The following is an 18,948-nucleotide window of genomic DNA, read 5'->3' as shown; positions in this document are numbered from 1 at the left end:
CTGTCTTTGAAACAGCCGCAAATCAATTTATTGAACAAAATGTTGAGCTATTCGAATTTATCGCTGCATATGTGTTTTTCAGTTATTATTTTTATTTACGTTGTCTTTGCTTTTTGCTATCTGTCGTCAGTGGCTAATGTACTATAATTCAGCCCAAATTTAAGCCCAAGGCTATATTTTCATCCACAGAATGGATGAAGTCGCTTCCTTGTCTCTGGACCTTACAGAAAGCTATAAAATAGTTGAAGCAGCTGAAAAGGAAAAACTTGTGGAAGAATTTCTGGACCAGCGCTTAGGGACTGAAGTTGAAATTGATGTAGAATTTCCATCAGGTAAGCCTGTGTTGCAATGAGCCAAGTACAGGCGTCTATGTTCATTATAGTTGAGTTTCAATGGGACTTTGGTCATCCAGTATTTTTCTATATTTTTGTTATGACCATAATGTTTGTGACTTGTGATTTGTGAGGACTGTGATGATCGTGATTCTCCTTTGCAAATGTTTACACCAGTTTTTTACTTTTGCTTCAACTTTGTCCCTTGTTTGTAAAAGCTCTTAAGGTATTCCTTTGACACCAATGTCCAGGAAGCAGGAATGCTATTATTGATCACATTACCCATGCTCTCTTTCAGATTTAGAGTGGTTCAATATCAAAGAAGCTATTACTCTCAGAGATGATGTAGATGACAAGTTAGTGATTTTGGATTTCTTCACTTACTGTTGCATTAATTGTCTCCATATTCTTCCTTCACTTCATCAGCTTGAGGAAGAACATTCAGTTGAAGATGGACTTGTTATTGTAAGTCATCTTTGAATAGCATGTCAACATGTCCTACTTGATTCTTTTTTTCTGAGGGTTCATTTTTTTATCTGCTAACTTCTAGGTCTTGCCTGGCCATTGTGATCTTAAAACTGCCATTGCAAGACATCTCAATTTTATATTTTTATCACAAACCAGAAACAGTGCAAAAGTGAAACAGGTGATTGGGATGAGACCCTCAGTTCACTAAGTTCCACAACCCTTTGCACTGTCCACAAATTTAATCCTCTGTCACTCTATGTGCCAGGTGGGCGTCCACTCTGCAAAGTTCGAGAACGAGCGTGTGTCGGCTAACATCGCCGCCGCCCTGTCGCGATACGACATCCGCCACCCGGTGGTCAATGACGCCCAGCTGCAGCTCTGGAACCAGCTCGGCATTGCCTGCTGGCCCACACTGCTCGTGCTCGGTAATTGTGCCGCCGATAGCGGGTCGGGTGTTATCGCTAGATTATGTTTCTGGTGTTCGGTAACGACTCCGTGGGTTATGCATAAAGTTGGATGCGTGACTTGGGGGTTCATACTGCTGATTTTCGGTAACGGTTTTTGTTGGGGGTGACGGCCATGGGACGCTTTCGCAACAGGGCCGCTGAATTTAGATAATTTACTCTGATTTCGGATAATCGTAATCTTACTTAAACTTATTTTTTGTGCTGGCCAGTCATTGTCACCTGTTTATCGTACGTTTTCGAAATTTTTTACCGGACTCATGACCGCCCGTCTGCTCCGCTCCTCCAGGACCGGGCCGGCAGCCGCTGCTGCAGCTGGTCGGGGAGGGACACACGGAGCTGCTGCGCGCGTTCACTGCAGCGGCGCTCCGCCGTCTGTCCGCCGCTGGCCGGCTGGGGCGCGGCAGTCTGCCGCTGGCTCCGGCCGCCCGCCTCTCGGCCGCCGGACCGCTGCGGTTCCCCGGCAAACTGTGCCGACTGGATGAGCGGCGGCTGGTGATTAGTGACACCGGACACCACCGGCTGCTGGTCACCGACAACACCGGCGCCGTGCTGGTGCGTAAAGGCGAGATAGGACGCGGACTTTTTTAGGGAGGGAAAGAGCTGGATGGTGAAGTGCTTATGATTAGCCTAATGTGACTACTGCATTTTTATCGGCGACAGATAGTCATAATATAGTGAGCGGTTGATATCATGTGCCCCTTCCTTTTACAGCGAATAGTGGGCGGACCCTCGGCCGGCTTCGCTGACGGTCGTCTGGGCGAGTCCAAGTTCAACAGTCCCCAGGGGGTGGCTGTTGACGGAGACGTAATATATGTGGCCGACACGGAGAACCACGCCATCAGGAAGGTAGGTCGGCGATGCTATAATGGAAGGCTTGACTGGCGATACCAGTATGATCAGTGTTGAGCGAATGGATATCGGTTTTACGATCCTATTTTAATGTACTTTCACTGGTATATTGGACAAAGCCGTTCATTATGCTTTTTGTCGATGATTTATTTTACAATGGTGTGTAGCGCATTCGTTACGATTTGAGGCATTAGTTATTACGCCCTAATCAATCGCAGCTTGTCAACAACTTTCAACATTAATTTGTCTGGCTTATACGACCAAGAACCTTATCTCTTTGACTGACACGGGTTACAGCTCCACCCATGTCGAGTTTCTGTCCGCCCACTATAATCTTTAGTGCCCCGGGGTCGGGTATAAGGGGTAACCATGTCCTCACATACCCGTGTTTCCGCAGGTGGACCTGCAGGCTGACCGGGTGGAGACGGTGGCCGGCACCGGCAGTCAGGGAGAGGACCGGGAGGGCGGCGGCGCCGGGCCCTCCCAGCCTCTCTCCTCACCCTGGGACCTGTGCGTGCTCGGGGACCAGCTTTACATCGCCATGGCCGGGCAGCACCAGATCTGGACCCTGTTCCTTCGCGACGGAACGCTGTTTGGAAAACGGTTAGTGAGCTCCAGACACTGTGCATTATAGTGCGGGCAGCAGATAGTGTTAAAATATGTGTGGAGGTTTTATATGTAGGGAGGAATATGGACGGAACTTTTTGGATTGCTGTGGTAATTCCGAATGTAATGCGTCGGTGGCACTGTGTAATGTGTATGATTCACCGGACATCTTGTGTGAGGCCCTACCGTTTTGCGATGTTTTCGTCCACATCTGTAATTTGCTTTAATGTAAAACGTTGCGTAATGTCACAAACTGGTGTCATTTTACACTAGCCCTTAAAAGTTAGAACCACCCACAACCAATGCCCCCCTCCCCGCTCCCAGGCCGGTATCCGCCGGCACCTGTCTGCGGCTGGCCGGCTCAGGTGACGAGGCCAACCGGAACAACTCGTACCCCCACCGAGCCGCGTTCGCCCAGCCGTCCGGCCTGTCTGCCGACCCGGAGAGCGGCCGGCTCTGGGTGGCAGATAGCGAGAGCTCCAGCGTCAGACAAGTGGCGCTGGCGGACGGGGCCGTGAAGGCGGTGGTCGGTGGAGCCAAGGACCCCACGGTGAGTCCGCCGGGGGAGGTGATGGGTGCTACGGGTCTAGGGGGTATGGTCGCTGGGGAGTGAAAGATAGAGAGGTGGGGAGGGGTGGTCTGTTAGAAGTTGAAACGTAACGACCTAACACCACTTAGGTGACAGTGATGCATCGTGAGAGAACGATCAAACTGACCTTTCAAACGTACCGACACCGTAGCGCATTATGCATCTCGATGACTTGTTATTCCATGTGCCGTTCGGATGAAGTCCTAACAGATCGTTTATTCTGGATGTTAATCGTAGTTCAGAGAGGTTAGCAGCATATTACGGATAGTGAATAGTGATTGGTGCTTAAATTTTTGTTTTATTGGATAAGGCCCTTTCGGTCTGACAAGACTATTTCAGAGCCGGAAGGATGATAGGAATTAGGGGAGGGGGACATGCCTGGGCAGACACCCTAGTGAGTCGCCGTGCCGAGCCCGTCCGAAAGGACAGGCCGACCAGCCCCCCCCCCCCCCCCCCCCAAGCACTCTCTGCACCAGGCTACCGGGTACGCTCCCTCGGAGCAGCGTGCCGCTCCAAGGAACAGCAGCCCGCATGAGATAAAGGTGCCTGTCCAGCCCGGACTGTGGTTTGCGGCGTGGAGAAGGATTTCAGCATCCTGAGGGTGGAAGCGACGGACGGGTGGTGCTTTAATGCTGTCTTCCTTTTATTTTGAATCGTTTTTGTCATTGCTGTCCATTTTGCAAGCATTGGATTAGGTACCTGCTAGACATTGTTATTGTAAACACCACTACACCCAGTCCCCTAATTCTGTGATACTATGTATAATCGACTACAGAATGATGTTCCACTCCTCGGAAGCTATCAGTTGACCGGAGCGCTAAGCTGTGCCGTTTATCACGCAATTAAGCGTGTTGATTGTGAGCATTGGGACAAAGCTATAATTTGTGAACTCAGCCCGTGTGATGCGGCACAGCCTACCACTCCAGGTAAATAATTGCCTGTGAAAAGTGGAACATCATTCTGTAGTCAACTATACGGCTCTCGCGAGATTAAGCGGTAGGTTTTGCCCTTTAACATTTCCGGTTATATCTCAGATTAAACTAATCGATCTACTATGAAGCCATTTTAAACGATCATGGCAGGCTTGTGAACGAACAAGTCTATTGCATCTTCAACATTCAATTAAGCTTAAGATGACCAAGATATAGCCTGAGGTCAGGGCGTATTTTAACATGTTAACTGGGTCGGCAATTGCCGACCCAGTCACGGAGAATGCCGACCCAGTGACAGCCGTTTGCCGACCCAGTTGCCGCCCCCTCTAGGATGCAGCACGCACATGCAGGCTAGGTGCCGTCATTCATAGTGAGGCTGCTGCCCTCCGAAATGATAATGCCGCCTCTTAAAGTGAAGCAGCCGTCTATAGAAAGTGATGATCCCGCAACTCAATGTGACAGTGCCGCCCCTAAATCTGTTAGTAGCCCCACTCAATGTACCTAATGGTGCCGCCCTTCTAAGCATCTGTGGAGCCCCGCAATGTGATGATACCGCCCCTCAAGAAGATGATGCCGCCCCTTTCAGTATCGGTGGCGCCCCTCAATGTGATGGTGCCGCCCTCAAAATGCCGGTGGCGCCCCTGAATGTGATGGTGCTGCCCGCCAACGAGTCGGTGGCGCCCCTCAAAATGATGCTGCCGCCCCTTAAAGTGTTGGCGCCTTTCGAAGTGTCGGAGGAACCCATCAATATAATGGTGCCGCCCCTCTAGGTATCCACATAGCCCCTCATTGTGATGGAGCCGCCCCTCAAGCAGACGATGCCGCCCCTCAAGAAGATGATGCCGCCCCTGAATGTGATGGTGCTGCCCGCCAACGAGTCGGTGGCGCGCCTCAAAATGATGCTGCCGCCCCTTAAAATGTTAGTGCCGCCCCTCATTGTGTCAGTGACGCTCTTCGGAGTGTCAGAGGAACCCACCAATATAATGGTGCCGCCCCTCCAGGTATCCACATCGCCCCTCATTGTGATGGAGCTGCCCCTCAAGCAGATGATGCCGCCCCTCAAGAAGATGATGCCGCCCCTTTCAGCATCGGTGGCGCCCCTCAATGTGATGGTGCCTCCCTCAAAGTGCCAGTGACGCCCCTAAATGTGATGGTGTCTCCTGTCAACGAGTCGGTGGCGGCCTTCAAAATGATGCTGCCGCCCCTAAAAGTGCTGGTGCCGCCCCTTACAGTGTCAGTGGCGCCCTTCAAAGTTTTGGAGGAACTCATCAATACAATGTTGCCGCCCTCTAACTTTCTGTAGCGTCCTTCCATATACATAATGGTGCCGCTTCTCAAACCATCCGTGGCGCCCCTCAAAGTGATGGTGCCGCCCCTTACAGTGTCGGTGGTGTCTCCTCAAAAGTCAAGGTGCTGCATCTCAAAGAAATGCTGGTGTCCCTCGAAGTGTCGGAGGCGCTCCTCAATGTCATGTTGCCGCCCCTCAAACCTTCCGTAACACCCCTCAACGTCATGGTGCCGCCCCCCCCCCCCAATGTGCTCACGGCGCCCTTAAATGTCATAGAAGCGCCGGTCAAAGTGATGACTGTGCTCCTGGCAGTGTCGGTGGCGCCCCTTATAGTGTCGGTGGCGCCCCGAACAGTATCGGTGGTGCCCCTCAAAGTGATGATGTCACCCTCAAACAAACGGTGGCGCCCTTCGAAGTATCGGAGTCCCTAAATATCATACCTATTGCCGCCCATTAACGATCTGTAGCGCCCCTCCATATGATGGAGCCTCCCCTTTAAGTATCCGCGGCGGTCCTTAAAGGGACCCTCCCACCTTCAAAAAAAGTTTATGAATTGGCATGAAAGTGATGTCGCTCGGTTCAGAAAGAGCAAAAACGAATATCTACCAAATTTCATCGAAAAATATTCACCGGTTTTCAAGATATTAGACTTTTACTTTTGTTTACTTTTTGGGATCTCCGCTGTTCCTAACGACTTTATTTGAAAGTGCGGCATTTGTTGCGCGCAAAGCAGCATATACCACCGCGTGCTACAAAACGTTTTAGTCACACATTTAAAAATCGTTAGATATCTGCGCTGACGTCACACATTCAGAGGGGTATTCCTATGCATTAGCCCCTCTGAATCAAAATGCTGCAATTTTGAAATTCAATATTTCCGATTTAAGGCATTTCTCGATGTTGTGAGTGCCGAAACCGGTAATTGTGAGCCAGGGACCCCATTTTGGCTATCTCAACTCAAATCTAATGTTAAGGTGGGAGGGTCCCTTTAAAGTTACAAAGCCGCCCCTTACAATGGGGTGGCCATAGGCGGTCCCAGGGGGGCCATGGGGGCCATAGCCCCCCTTTGGTGCTGAAAGGTGGGACCATACTATCTTTTGGCCCCACCTTTTCAGATCGAACAAAAGTCCTACAAAACTTTTTGTATGTTTCATTTTCTTGTTTAGTGAAAGGTCTTTCTTGCACCAGCAAAGGAAGTAAATTTCACTCATGAATGGGCTCAGTTTCACATTCTGTCAATTTGGCGGTCAGTGTCGCTGGCACCGGTTCACAAGTATGGCCGGATGTGAGATATAGGTATTCTAACTTATGTGGAATATCGGGTTGGGTTTACTTGAGGCTCTCATAGGCACAGCATTGGCTGGCATGAGATCCTCCTGCCAAATGAGCGTGGTTCTACGACACTAAAGTATGACCTCATGGGTTGGTGCTGTGCAACTCAGAAGCCCGGTGAATGCCGGCTTGGTTCCTTAACCCTCGCTCATGTAGGGGGGGGTGCAACCCCCCCCCCCTGAGGCTTTTCGGAAATAGTGCAAAAACGGCGGCGCGCAGCGCCGCCAAATTTTGGGTACCTGATGGGGCAAACCTTGCGCATCTTTTGATAAAAAAAAATTTGACCGGGTCATGTCAGGTCACGGAGCTATGACGTCACAAAGGGAACAGCCTCCGGCCGGATTTTCACAAACTGAGTGCCAACGCCCGAGGTTTCCTGCCGGTGGTACGGACATCGGTTGATGGATCGTGATGAAACTTCCCATGCATGTTGGGGCAAGTATTGGCTATCATATGGTATAAGAAACTTGACCGGGTCAGGTCAGGTCACGGAGATATGACGTCACAAGAGGAACAGCGTCCGGTACTATTTTTGAAAAGCGCCCGAACCACTATTTTGCTAATTCTTGTCACCTCAATGGGAATATGCAGCAATATTAGCTTCTATAGGGAGCAAATGGACCTCCCAAATCCAAAAAATACAATCAGATTTCAAAAATTTAAATTTTGATTTTTCGAATTTCTGCCGCCGACTGTGCCCTTGCCGACTTCCGGCGCTCCCAACGCGCCATTTTTAGAGCTAGGGAAACGAAATACATACCAAACGATAGAGAATTGATCAAGGAACACGATAGTGAAGATTTCAAGTCGATATCTCCCACCGTTTCGCCGCAATCGCCGCGGAAAGTTGAAAAAAGTCTATTTTTCCGAAAATTTGACCTTTGACCGGTCAAAAGTAGGTCAAATGTTGACCTAGGACCAAAAAATATACCACCAATCGCGAGATCACGGCGAGAGCAATCCGTTGGTCTTTTCTGCTAAGCTCTACGACGCTCCGTTTTCAAACGCCAAGGGGGGGGGGGTCGCACCAACCCCCCCCCCCCCCCCTGCATGGGCGAAGGTGGCAGATCGCCGTTTACGGGCGAGGGTTAAGGATTAGCGTGGGATCTCCGGGGCCTGCGTATTAGAGATTGCATGAACTAGTATGTGATCTCAGAGGCCTGTGTACACAGTAGGTACACAGTGGCGGTCGGAGGGGGGGGGGCATCAGGGCCATCCCCCAAGGGCAAATAAGGGGGCATCATATCATTTTGCCCCCCCCCCCCTCCCAAACAGCCGTTGGGCCCCCATGAGCGTATGGGGCCCTGGCCGTTATCCGATTGTGACCAGGCTCAAGAAACCCACGCCCAGCTGTTACCTAATAGCTCCCACACCGGTCTTTGAGCGTTCTACACTGAACTCTGAGGGCCCTTCAGTGGCGGTCAAGCGCCCACACTGACCGCTAAGAGCCCAGATCGACCTCTGATGGCCCTCCACTGGCCTTTGAGGGCCCCTAAACCGGCGTCTGAGGGCCTCACACCGGTCTCTGGTGGCCTTATTTCTGTCTCTGGGGTCCCAAAACTAACCTTAGGCGCCTATGAGGGCCCGCACTGGCTGTTGAAGACCCGATGCCGGCCTCTAAGGGCCCGTACCGGCCTCTGATGGCCCATCTTGGCCTTTGAGGGCCCTTTGCTGGCCTCTGGGTCCAACGCCGGCCCATGCCGGTCTTTTAGGACCTTACGCTGACCTCTGAGGGCCCCATGTCGGCCTTTGTGTCATGGCCTTTGCAGGCCCTGTACTAGTCTCTGAGGGCCCTAAACGGGTCTCTAATTGAAAACATACAGGGATGGACTTCTGAAGTTCTGAGAACGCACGCAAACTCCTGCAGAGCCTAACGTGTCCCGATGGTTCCGAGCAGATTCCCTCATATTTCGGCGCCGGGGCCCCATGAGCCGGTGTGGGTCCTTGGCTGACAGAGACCGATGAAGTCTCCAGGGCCCAGGGACAGTCTTTTTGGCAGTTGAGGATTAGGCAGGTTGAGTGAGCCCCAATAGAGTCGTTGCAAAGCCCCGCAGGAGTCTGCGCGCGGCCCCCAATGCCAAATTTGAAAGCCAGGAACCTGTGGGGGGTCTCTAGAGGTCGGTGTACCTACTCTCTCCCGCAGCCACACAACTATGTCATGGGTAAATGCCATAGTCTAAAAATGCTCTCTTGGTTTTATATGCTGCTCCGATCTGTCACCACGGTGCGGCGGCCCGACCGGTAAGCACACCTTGGGACGGTAAATGGAAGTGGTTATTTCGCTTAAACTGAGTTCAAAAATTGTACGCAAGAATGAGATGGATGTAGCCTAATAAATGCCAACTGCGCGGCACTTTGTGGCGTCGACTTTGCTACACACGTAAAAACTTAGCCGATCACCCCCCCCCCCCCGGTCGACGGATAAATGTTATGTTCCGCGGGTATGACTTTGCCCCCCCCCCCCCTTTAGCTAACGGCTGCGACCGCCAGTGGGGGTGGCGTCCTCAAAATAAAAGTGATGTTGCCCCCCCCCCCCCCCGAGTAATGTTGGCGTCTCTTCTAAGTATCGGAGGCGCTCCTCATTGTCATTTTGCCCCACATCACTGCGCACATGGCGCCCTTCAATGAAATGGTGCCACCCCCAACGCTCAAAGAGATAACTGCGCTTCGCACAGTGTCGGTGGTGCCCCTCAAAGTGGTTTAAGTGCCCTAAAAAAGTTGGTGGCGCGCCTCAAAATGATGCTGTCGTCCCTTAGCATATCTGCAGCGCCTCCAAAATGATAGTGCCTTCCCTTAACCGGCGCCGGGCTGAGGTTTGAACCCCCCTCCCGACCCCTATAACTTGGCTACTGGGCCACGTAGCGACACGCGGTAAGCGGCATTCGAAAGAGTGTCAAAAACTACTTGGGTTAGTTGGTTAACCGTACTTTGGTTAGGTCAAGTCAAATGTCAAATATCAGGTGACCAGAGGTCATCAAAGGTGAAATGTGGGTGAAATGTTGTCTGTTTCAACATTTATTGACAAACTGGCGCATAACTCGGGGAAGAATAGAACTACAGCACCGCGAAAAAAGCGCATTCGATTGCTCTTCAACGTTCCTATAAAGTCCTCAGACTTGACCTAACATCAACGGCTTAACCTCCAGAGCACAACTAGTTTAACCCGTGCCGGGCCGGGGAGGGTTGGAGTGGACAGTGGACCCCCTCCGCCCCTCTACTGAGCTGTTTTAATGAAGAACCTTTTTACTATAATAATTATTGACTCACGAAAGTTATGACATTGTTTTTTTCAGTACTGTGCTCCTCTCGTCGAGATGCATCGAATGAACTATAATTTGACATTCAAATGTCATTTGGGAAATTTGAGCTCAGGTCCAGGTCATGACCTGACTGGTCAAGGTCACATTGCATATCAGTCGATTTGTATCGTCAAACTGAAATCATCTAAGGTGTTTTCATCGCTCAGGCATGTCGCATGTCTCTATCAGAAGTTATTGAAAAAACTGCTGGAGGCCTTCCATGACCTGACATGACCTCAAGGACATAACGAGGGGTCGTGGGTGGCAATTTTCCGATTAAGTGTTTCATTTTTAATTGTTTTATGATGTTTAAATTCGTTAACTTTGACATTTGTCTACCTATAAAAAGAGGCATGCATGCCCTGATTTTCTCCCATTTCCTTATACCTAATGGAAGGGTCGCAAAATTGTCCTTACCTTTGGTCAAAGACATAGCAATTTCGAGACTTACATTTTATATATACAGTTACACACTGTTTGTCTTATCAATCGCTGAAGTTATAAAGGGATCGTTCAGTCGGTGTATCTATGGTGAGCATTTGCCTGTTCCGTAGCTCTAGCTCAGTTGGTAGAGCACCGGACTCCCCGCATTGTCTTCGCTTGCGTTTTGTCCGCCGGCCGATCCGGAGAGAAAGTTACCGAGTGAAGGTCATTCAAATTTCAAAAACTCAATGAAAATGTCACTGGGGTCACGAAAATATTTGAGTAGGTAGGTATACCATTCATTAACTTGGGGGGGGGGGATGAACGTATCGTTACAAATCAATACGCTGTTCATTACGCGAGTAACTAATGAATAAAAAATGTATGACTTCATCCTTACTCCACCCGCTCTCCCTCTCCATAAAAAGAGAGTTTATTGTAATGCATTTTATTTAGATGCAGAAAAAAAAGAAGGATATGGCCGAATATCAGCGACCCTTGCTGTGTAAGCAATGGGGCTTGCAATGGGGTATGACAAGTGGGGGAAATGGCCCCGTCCAGCGCCCATAAAGTGGGCACAACTCGTGCGACCTGCCGACCACTGTTTTAGAGCCATAAAACACCGTGAATGTTTTAAGCTTGACGATACGGATCGACTGGTATGCAACATGTTTTATTTATGGTGAGGTCATGAACTTGACCTCAGGTAAAATTTTTAAATTAATTTTCGTAAAGTCAAATTATAGTTCATTTGTCGCATTATGACACGAGAAATACTAGTTATATCCCGGAAAAATAGACGTAATACCGCTGAGCTTAGGGTTAGGTTGAATCTGAAATCATTACTTAGAAAGAGTTATAAAAGAACCGTCGAACGTGTCTTTTTTGTCATTAAATATCAGTAGGTATGGCGCCCCCCTCAGATGCCAAGTGCCGCCCCTATGAGTGCAAAATGCCGCCCCTAAATGTGATTGCCGACCCAGTGAAAATCCCTTAAAATACGCCCTGCCTGAGGTATACTAAATTTCATAGGTGCAAATCCCGCCGCTAAAACCCGAGAGACCTGTAATGCGGCACAGTACATATAACCAGGCGCTTGACCCTAGCGTCACCTAGTGAGTAAATATTAAAACTACGTGTCGTGCGGTACAGTCTACGTTCAGGCGTGTCTTTTTACTGCCATCTAGCGGTAGGATTTAAACTAGTTCGGGATGTGCGGCACAGCCTACTTGCAGGCGTGCGGTAGCAGTGCCATCTAGCGGTAGGAATTGAAGTGGACCGGACGATGCGGTACAGCCTACCTTCAGGCGCACACACTCCTGCCATCTAGCGATAGGGTTCAAACTAGACCGGGATATGCGGTACAGTCTACCTGCAGGCGTGCGGTATCCCTGCCACCTAGCGGTAGCAATTGAAGGAGATCGGGCTAGGTTTGCTTCGGTGAAATGCAACGATCCTATAAACAAAATACGTTTACGGCTCAGTTGTTCCGGTAAGACCCAACAGATCATAACCTGTTGATTGCACCTTATGGAGCCTACTGCCTATCCATGGAGCTGCGCTTGCTTGCTGGCAATGACAGTGTTACACAAAGGCCGCTGCGTAGTGCGTAATTCACATTTCATTGACTTAGCTGTGTATCTGCATGATGTGCTGTGTTATATAGAGAAGTCTGTGGTTATGAATATGTATATCGTTCCTCGCCACCCCTATCTCCCAGCACCGCCCACCGTTCACCAAACATCGCCTCTCTCTCTCTCTCTCTCTCTCTCTCTCTCTCTCTCTCTCTCTCTCTCTCTCTCTCTCTCTCTCTCTCTCTCTCTCTCTCTCTCTCTCTCTCTCTCTCTCTCTCTCTCTCTCTCTCTCTCTCACTCTCTCTCTCTCTCTCTCTCTCTCTCTCTCTCTCTCACTCTCTCTCTCTCTATCTCTCTCTCTCTCTCTCTCTCTCTCTCTCTCTCTCTCTCTCTCTCTCTCTCTCTCTCTCTCTCTCTCTCTCTCTCTCTCTCTCTCTCTCTCTCTCTCTCTCTCTCTCTCTCTCTCTCTCTCTCTCTCTCTCTCCCTCCCTCCCCAGAATCTGTTTGAGTACGGTGACGCGGACTCTGCTGCTGCCGGCGGCGTGGTGCTCCTTCAGCATCCTCTAGGCGTGGCCTGGAGCGCCAAGGAGTCCGCTCTGTACGTGGCCGACACGTACAACCACAAGCTGAAGCGAGTGACGCAAGAGGGGAAGAAGTTCAGCTGTGTCACCGTGTCCGGTGGGGAGCGAGGGGACGAGACGGGGTCGATCGCCGACGCCAGGGTGAGTACAGTACGTCGTCCGGTTCGCTTATTGTTGTAATCATTCATCTGTACATTCGTTTGTCTGTATGTTCTGGTTGTTTGTTAGTTGATTGGTTGCTATTTTTTTCTTTTTTTTTTCTTCATTTCCCGCTACTTTATGTTGACTTCTTCAACGACCGTGTTCATTTTGTTTCATTTGTTTTTGTCTAATATCTTTGTCATTTTGTTTGTTTCTCCAGTTCAACGAGCCTGGTGGTCTGATGGTCGATTCGTCTGGAGATGTTCTCCTAGTAGCTGATACCAACAACCACTGCATCAAACGGGTAGACCTCACCACCGGCGCCGTCGAAAGGGTAAGTCCAGTCTCGGTGCTGGTGCTACTTTCAGCAGATCCGGTGCATTTGGGCTGGTAAAGGGCTGATTTGATGAATCGCTGATTTTGCTTGGATCGTCGTAAATCCTAGGAACCTTCTTTATCATGATCGGTCATGGGGAAATTAACGCTGTCCTATTTCGAATGATTGAATTCTGCATTGTCATAGGCATTCGATATGTTGTATTTTCGAGCTGCATTCCCGAGCTTGGATATTTCAGTGAATTTACTTGACTTGGACATTCATTGACCTGGACATGCTGTAATAAGAGTTAAATGACCTCACACCATCAAGCGCATTGGAAGCCGTGGTTTAGGAAATTTAGCCGAAGAGACGCCGCTCCCGCGGCCCAAAGACGGCACTGGAACACCATTCACGTGGTTCCAGTTAAGCTCATCACCGCCCTTTGATTTTATAGACCTCACAATTGATTGACTGATTCCTCGGCATCGGCTTAACCCTCGCACGACCAGGCCATTTCTCATAACACGAACGACCAGGGGGGGGGGGGTTGTTACGACCCCCCCCCCCTGGCGTTTCGAAACGGAAGGTCGTAGAGCTTAGCGGAAAAAACCAACGGATTGCTCTCAACGAGATCTCGCGATTGGTGGTATATTTTTTGGTCCTAGGTCAACATTTGACCTACTTATGACCGGTCAAAGGTCAAATTTTCCGAAAAAATCAAACTTTTTCAACTTTCCGCGGCGATTGCGGCAAAACGGTGGGAGATATCGACTTGAAACCTTCACTATCGTGTTCCTTGATCAATTCTCTATCGTTTGGTATGTATTTCGTTTCCCTAGCTCTAAAAATGGCGCGTTGGGAGCGCCGGAAGTCGGCAAGGTCACAGTCGGCGGCAGAAATTCGAAAAATCAAAATTTAAATTTTTGAAATCTGATTGTATTTTTGGATTTGGGAGGTCCATTTGCTCCCTATAGAAGCTAATATTGCTGCATATTCCCATTGAGGTGACAAGAATTAGCAAAATAGTGGTTCGGGCGCTTTTCAAAAATAGTACCGGACGCTGTTCCTCTTGTGACGTCATAGCTCCGTGACCTGACCTGACCCGGTCAATTTTCTTGCATCACACGATAGCCAATGCTTGCCCCAACATGCATGGGAAGTTTCATCATGATCCATCAAAGAATGTGGGTATCACCGGCAGAAAACCTAGGGATTCGGCGCACACGTTTGGTAACTGTCGGCCGGAGGCTGTACCTCTTATGACGTCATAACTCCGTGACCTGACATGACCCGATCAATTTTTTTCGGCAAAAGATGCGCAAAGGTTGCCCCAGAGGGTATTGAAAATTTCAGCCCGCTACGACAAGCCGTTTAGCGTGCACTTCGAAAAAACCTCAGGGGGGGGGTTGATACAACCCCCCCCCCCCCCTAGGCGTTCTAGGGTTAAAGCGTGGAGAAGCCTACACGAGTGGGTGCACAGCTTCTGTTCGGTAGCAGATAGCAATAGCTATGTGACCTCGCCAGAGATGGCATTGATTTCGAAAGGATCTCTATTTTAATGTGCAGATTTTCCTAATGGCGGCAATGACATAGCTAAACGACGCGTGCAACCAGCAAAATATATGACAAAATATATTTATCAATTGATTTATTGTCAGCTTTGCATTATTTTGGCGGTTATCAAGATTACTAGAACATATGTGGCCTTGTTTTGGCTTGATTTTGGCCCACCTCAAAGCTCAAAGCCTCAAAGTTCTTCTGAGAGCGCAATAAGGTCATGTAACCAAGTTTCTGTGCATCTTGGCGGAAATTTTCCATTCCAGCATTCATTTTCAGGCATTCAATTTTCATGCATTTTCATGAGTTGGCCGTTTTTGGTCTTCCAACACCAATTCATTCTATTTTGTTTGGCTACTTTCTCTGTTTTAACGTGTAATCGGCTCCACCCTATCACCATACGACGTAACATCCCGCCGACTCCAGCTGGCCGTCCAAATGGCGCGCGACTCACCGGACCGCGCGGTCCCGCCGGCGGCTGCGGAAGCCTCGGTCTCGGTCCGATCGGCCGGTGGCGACATCTCTGTTCGGCTCGAGCTACTACTGACTGACGTGTCGCTCACCGACGGCGCCCCGCACAGCTGGAAGCTGGACCAACTACGTGAGTATGATTTTTAAATCCGTATCTTTTTTATGTTTTATATTGTTGATGTTATTCTGTATCTTTCTTTATCAGCGTTTTAACTGTGTAGCAAATCGGTAATAGGCTGCATGCAACTTGTTGTTATAAAAATGTATAGTTCTTTCATCTTTGTGTTGTTGTTTTTCTATGGGCTGATCAAATTTCATATTTTCCATCCATGGGGATCTTCTGGTCTGTCTCTTTGTCCCAGAAAAATCCCCCCTATGTTCTCCTCTGACCGTTCGTCGCTCTTTTTCCAGCGACCGGCTGGACGGCTCCGTCCACCAGCGGCAGCCTGCCGCCCGGTCCCCTCTCACTCCAAGTGACGGCACCGTCGCTGCAGGCCGGCCAGGTGACGCTGCTGTCGCTCCAGCTGCGGCTCTTCCTGTGCTCTCCGGCCGGGATGTGTTTCCCGCGGTCAGCGCGATGTGAGGTGAGGGTGGAGGGGGACCCGACCGCGCAGCGGGGCGCCGAGGTCCGTCTGGTGGTAAAACTGGACTCGAAACAGCCGGGAGTGTGACAGGGCAACGACTGGCTGGGTCAGGTAGCACTGACGCTGGATTGCGGAGCTGATGATATGGACCTCTTTTTAGAGAACGACACACTTTTTACAGGACCAATTCATGTGTCTTCTGTGCTGTTAAATGATTAAAGTCTTATTTAGAGCGGCCTGTCTATCTAACGTGTAGTTATTTCAGCTCCTGATGCTTGTTAACTGCTCTCGTAGCTGTTCGTCGCTTGATGGTAGGTGGCGTGGCGATGGTCCTATGTCGTCTTCCATCACATTGCAATCATTGCCAATTTGATCGTAAGTGTTCTGTACCTGATCCTGGGAATCAGCACATCGCTACTCATTATGGCGGTGCCAAATGAGAAATGTCCTTTTCTAGCGCATTGACTTGTCTGTTACTAATTTTGAACAGCGCTTATTTTTATAACGTTCCCCGCTCGCTAACTCGACTGTGATGATTGCACTGTGTCTAGATCGTGCCTTCCACTGAGCGTATATTTAACAAGATGTCTGCTAGAATACACAAAGCTGTATATCATTGCAACTTTGCATATGGTCTCCATGAGAAGTGAACCCTATCGCGGAGTCCACACTAGATATTCACACGAGTATTTTATTACAGCTACAGCTAAAATACATACAAGTTGTTGACTACACCGACTGTGGCGCCGCGGTGCGGCCGGCGGGCGAAACATGCGCCCCGGCAGGCCCGCCCGGAACATTAAATATAAAAACACGGTTAGCCAGTATCGCCGCATCTGTACAGACTGGCGCACCGCGCGGCGGGCTGGCGGATCCCCCGCCCCTCTGCCCTGGTCGCTCCGGGGAGCGCCCCTCCTCTCCCCAGCGATAGCTGCGCCTGGGTAGCACAGGGCGAAGATTCGCCGGTGGGGCGGCTGCCTGCCCCCGGCCCAAACACGGCTGACGTATACATAACCTGTTTTCTCAACATGACGACCATAGGCGCGGCCGAGCGACCACTCTCCGGAGCGGTCCGAATAAATCCAGCTGCCTGATAATGTTTCAGGAAAACAATAACCATTTTCTCCGCAGTCTCCTATGCATGCGTGAAAAAAATACGCCAAAAACAAGACGGCAATGACGAACACTCGTAATAAAACGCTGAAACAGCCCCTGGTTTTAAAACGGGAAATTCCGAATCGGCGTCATACGGGTCATCATTTCTCGACGAATAATTACGGCAACGAGCTTAAAGCTGAAAATTGCAAACACAATAGCTCGGGGCGCGTGGTCGCGGGTCGGGGGGCGCCTGTGGGACGCCTCTAGGGCGTACAGGCGCCGTCGACAAATATGCCGCATTTGAACAATGGCCTCAGTTGCTCCGGATTTGGCACACGACAAGATGGCGGCGCGTGCCGCTCGCACACTCAACACTGACGGAGAACGGGAGACAACTGGAGACAGATAGAGGAGAATTAATATCATGTGGCGCGGCTGTGTGGCCGCCGAACGGCTGACCGACTGGTCACGTCAAGTCACGACCTTGTTCCGGGTCAGGCCAGGTCGTGACCGCACCGTCAGGTCGAGTCAGATGGCCGACGATGGACAGCCAGTCCAAGCCGTGGTGGCGACCCTCAGGTCGAAACACCGCTCCAGTCAGGCCTCGTGACCTGAATACCAGGTCAGGTCAGGTCGCCATAGTCTGACTGTCCCAATAGTCAGAGATACTTCCTCATGACGTTCTCTCACCGGTCCCCTCGGCCGGTCGACCAGTGCCGTTCGCAGTCTAACAGACGTGACGCGCTCTATACGCCGCACTTCTTGCGGCGTCGGCAGCGGCACTTGCGTGCCACCTTGATCACCTTGCGGTAGCGGGTGCCGTCGTTGCAGACGAAGCTGACGCGCCGGTTACGAACTCTGCGCGGCTGGCAGCAGTCGCGTCCGCAGCTGCCGGCGCAGCGCGCCTGGCGCACGGGCCTCCGTGACCGGCAGCCGTTCTCCCTGATATAATCGCGGCTCTGCTCGCGGCGACAACGCGGCGCTGAAAGAGGAGGGAAGGGAGTTAAGTTACATTACGGCAAGGCTTTGGAACGGAAGAGGAAGGGTAACTGCATGACACTGCGGCGCTCGCACCATGGGGAAACTGGGCAATTACACGTCACTACGGTGCTGATACCATTGACATCGGAATTAAAGATCAATGTGAAATGAAAGCATTTTACTGTTGCAACCGGCACCATTCTGATCCGCGTTTGTCGAAAGAACGATTGGCAGCGCTATTCCATAGTGACCGTCATTATATCGTGCTTCATCAAAAGTGACTTACCTCTGTCGCAGTATTTGCCGCTCCAGCCGCGTTTGCATCTACATCTGTAGGAGCTGCTCTTCTTGTTTGGAATGCACCGGCCACGCTTGCACCTGAAGAAAGGACACGAAATACGCCATCAGAAACCACCACCACGACAATACGATCCCCAGCACAACTATAACGGCCGCCCAGCGCGAAATATGACGTCATTAAACCAAAGGTCGCCGCCAAAGGACGCCCAAAGGGATACTTGTGTGCAGGATCTGGCCGTTAACGCTCGATATATGACAGTTGTAACTCAGCGCAACAAGTCGTTTATCAGAGATATCAACCAGGCTTTTCCTCCTCGAGAATCGAGATGGAGGGAGTCAACAGTGCTCCGGCTGCTATCGCTGCATCACAGAAAAATGTAGCTATTATGAATGCGTAGACACAACATGTTGATATATCCGCATTCCGCATCACAATATGTTCATCGCCACAGTTGCTATTTTGTTCTCGCTCCCTAACAGCACCACTCAGTAGTGATCGGTGCAGAGGTTGGTGCTTTACCCGTCTCTCTCCCTCCCTCTCTCCCATTCCCTGCCAGCACCACTCACTGGTGATCGGTGCAGAGGTTGGTGCTCTATCCGTCTCTCTACCCCCTCTCTCCATCTCTCCCCCTCCCTGCCAGCACCACTCACTGGTGATCGGTGCACAGATTGGTGCTCTGTTCGTCTCTTGGCTTGGGCACGCCCCCGCAGCCGGCCGAGACTTTGTGCTGCTGTCTGGCTCTCTGGAAGTCTATCC

General features: G+C 50.5%; 1 protein-coding gene and 1 long non-coding RNA gene across 2 annotated transcripts; one reads left to right on the top strand and one right to left on the bottom strand.

Annotated features, from left to right (window-relative positions):
• The first annotated feature begins 36 nt into the window (after positions 1–36).
• Positions 37–16,428, top strand: LOC122378514 (NHL repeat-containing protein 2-like). The gene is made up of 11 exons (XM_043359636.1): positions 37–332; positions 631–797; positions 1,066–1,225; positions 1,554–1,819; positions 1,979–2,113; positions 2,514–2,719; positions 3,047–3,272; positions 12,657–12,881; positions 13,102–13,215; positions 15,184–15,358; positions 15,640–16,428. Exons 1-11 carry the CDS (start codon positions 191–193, stop codon positions 15,897–15,899), a joined length of 2,076 nt encoding a protein of 691 aa, XP_043215571.1. The 5' UTR covers positions 37–190; the 3' UTR covers positions 15,900–16,428.
• Positions 16,042–18,948, bottom strand: LOC122378515. The gene is made up of 3 exons (XR_006256032.1): positions 18,843–18,948; positions 18,178–18,269; positions 16,042–17,892 (listed from the first exon to the last, which is right to left on the bottom strand). It is a non-coding gene; the product is annotated as an uncharacterized LOC122378515 (long non-coding RNA).

Source organism: Amphibalanus amphitrite, unplaced genomic scaffold (assembly GCF_019059575.1).
Source record: "Amphibalanus amphitrite isolate SeventyFive unplaced genomic scaffold, NRLGWU_Aamphi_draft 000061F_arrow, whole genome shotgun sequence".
Classification (NCBI taxonomy): Eukaryota; Metazoa; Arthropoda; class Thecostraca; order Balanomorpha; family Balanidae; genus Amphibalanus; species Amphibalanus amphitrite.
This window is presented reverse-complemented; position numbering and strand designations above follow the sequence as displayed.